The following is a 2,313-nucleotide window of genomic DNA, read 5'->3' on the forward strand; positions in this document are numbered from 1 at the left end:
GCCCGGCCCCTGACAGCCAAGACTCCCCTCGCCCATCTCTCCCGCCCGTCCGGCCCCTGACAGCCACGGCTCCCCTCGCCCATCTCTCCCCTGCCTGCCCGGCCCCTGACAGCCACGACTCCCCTCGCCCATCTCTCCCCCCGTCCGGCCCCTGACAGCCACGGCTCCCCTCGCCCATCTCTCCCTTCTTCAGGAGTTGAACTGGACGCCCCTGACACAGATCATCACTGACAGATTTACTGTGTTTCTATAACCAAACAACATGCTGCACAAATGACAATAAAAGAACAAAAGGTGCTTGTCTGCACGCGCTCACGACTTCATTGAGTTCACAAAGCCCTCGCGCCAGAATCTACTGTATGACCCACAACACACACACACACACACACTGTTCGTGAACAGATGCTGCATGTTCCCGCGGGCTCAAGAGGGGGTGGGGTGATGTCATTGAGGGGGGAAACTTGCTGTTTTATCGCCAGAAGCTGCTCAGATGAGTTGATATACACTTTCTTTTATAAACGTCACGTGTAATAATCTACTGAATAAAAATCATTACACTTTATTTTTTAAACAGATGAGATTATCACAGAGCGAGTGAGAGATTTACTGTGTTTTACTCTCTTTCAGATCTGGGCATGCAGCTGAATCAGGGCAAGTTCGAGTATAACGGCGCGTGTGGGTGAGTGAGCGTGTGCGCGCATCGCGCTTCATTAACTGCAGCTCGCGGCAAGACACGCGCGCACTTGATCTACATTAGCGCAAATGAGCTCGCGCTAAAATCCTGCGTTTAAGAATCCCGCCGGAGGGAAAAGAGTGGCGTGGGATTACTAACCCACCCGTGACAATATCACATCTATTTCATCACGCTCGTGTTTCTAATGGAAAGACTTAAATCTACTTAATGTTTTAATCAGCAAAATCATTATAAATGTCTGCAGGACTAAAGCCCACGCGAGCTTCACAGAGTTTAACTCGTGTCAAGACATTATTTATTTGAAATAACAGGAACATGTCAAAGAAAAATGACATTTAGGAGCTTGAAACAGTTTTGTTGTTAATGCGGTTTCTTTTTCTGGGTGTAAAATGTAGTTTTTATATATTTATTTTAAAATTTGACTACGATAGACATGTGAAGATGTCAAATGTTTTTGTGTTTATTTGCTGTGTGCAGGTATCTTCTGAAGCCAGATTTCATGAGACGCGCTGACCGGATGTTTGACCCGTTCTCTGAGACTCCTGTGGATGGAGTTATAGCAGCGACCTGCAGCGTACAGGTGACACGTGTATTCTTAATACATGGAATTCTCGATTCTGATTGGTCAGTCGTGACATACCAAGATAACAGCTGTTAAAACTGATATGATAACACACACAGTTCATCCGAGTTACAAATGATTTACTTTCAAACACAGATATGCCTTAATAATATCCATCACGCGATCATATTATAAATGATGAAACCAAACAGCACGGCCGACAGGACGTGGTTTTACCTGGCAGAAGTTTTGTTTTTGTTAGGAAAGAGCTAATCCAATCAGTGGCGTAGCCAGGAATCACAATGTAAAATCAGGTGGTCCGAGCCTAAAATACACAACTTCACCTGCTTGAATAGTCTGCCGCGTCATCAGAGCATCCGCCTGTATATCATTATAAACAGAGCTAAGAACATAACGATAGGAACAGCATTAGCATGATGACCACACCACACATCTGACAGACACAAGAAAACACATCATCAAATCAGCAGGACATTAGTGGACAGGATGTGAAAACAATGCTTGGTCACAGGGGTGTAGCCAGAACTTTTTGGCCAGGTAAGACCCAGTGATTTTATTAGGGTGACCAAAAAATCCTTACAGACAGAACTTCTTTAACTTCTAGTGTAATTTACACCAATTCTTCATTACACATAGTTTGCTGGTCAAAAACATACACAAAGAACGTAAAGTAAACAATTTATTTGCAATGCTTTCATGTGCTAACATTATTTTAAAATAATTTGCTAGCTATCATTTGCAGTAAGTTAGCATTTTTTATAGAAAATAAACATTGCAGTACCCCAAATTAAACTTTCGCGAAAATGTAATTAATGAATGAAATCCAGTTAAAAAAGACTGATTTTACTGACCTGATCCTTATGCTCGCGATGAACTTCCATGGTACACAGACCAGTGGCCTGTCTGTAAATGAGGGGTCCACGTGGCTACGCTACTGACACAGACAGTACACTGTCACGAAGCGGTTAGCAGCTGTTCAGCTATAGCGCTCAGACTGTTTGCATCAGTGCGTCAGCGTATGACATCATATTAACGC

General features: G+C 43.8%; 1 protein-coding gene across 9 annotated transcripts in view; it reads left to right on the plus strand.

Moving 5' to 3' along the window:
* The window catches only part of plcb4 (phospholipase C, beta 4), a 60,064-nt gene that overhangs the window by 38,077 nt on the left and 19,674 nt on the right, over positions 1-2,313 (plus strand). For all 9 annotated transcript variants that reach the window (XM_057352019.1, XM_057352012.1, XM_057352017.1 and 6 more), the window contains 2 exons: positions 628-679; positions 1,172-1,274. In XM_057352019.1, the coding sequence (XP_057208002.1) occupies positions 628-679; positions 1,172-1,274 (155 nt within the window). The remainder of the gene's footprint in view (positions 1-627; positions 680-1,171; positions 1,275-2,313) is intronic.

This window comes from Triplophysa rosa, linkage group LG15 (assembly GCF_024868665.1).
Source record: "Triplophysa rosa linkage group LG15, Trosa_1v2, whole genome shotgun sequence".
Lineage (NCBI taxonomy): Eukaryota > Metazoa > Chordata > Actinopteri > Cypriniformes > Nemacheilidae > Triplophysa > Triplophysa rosa.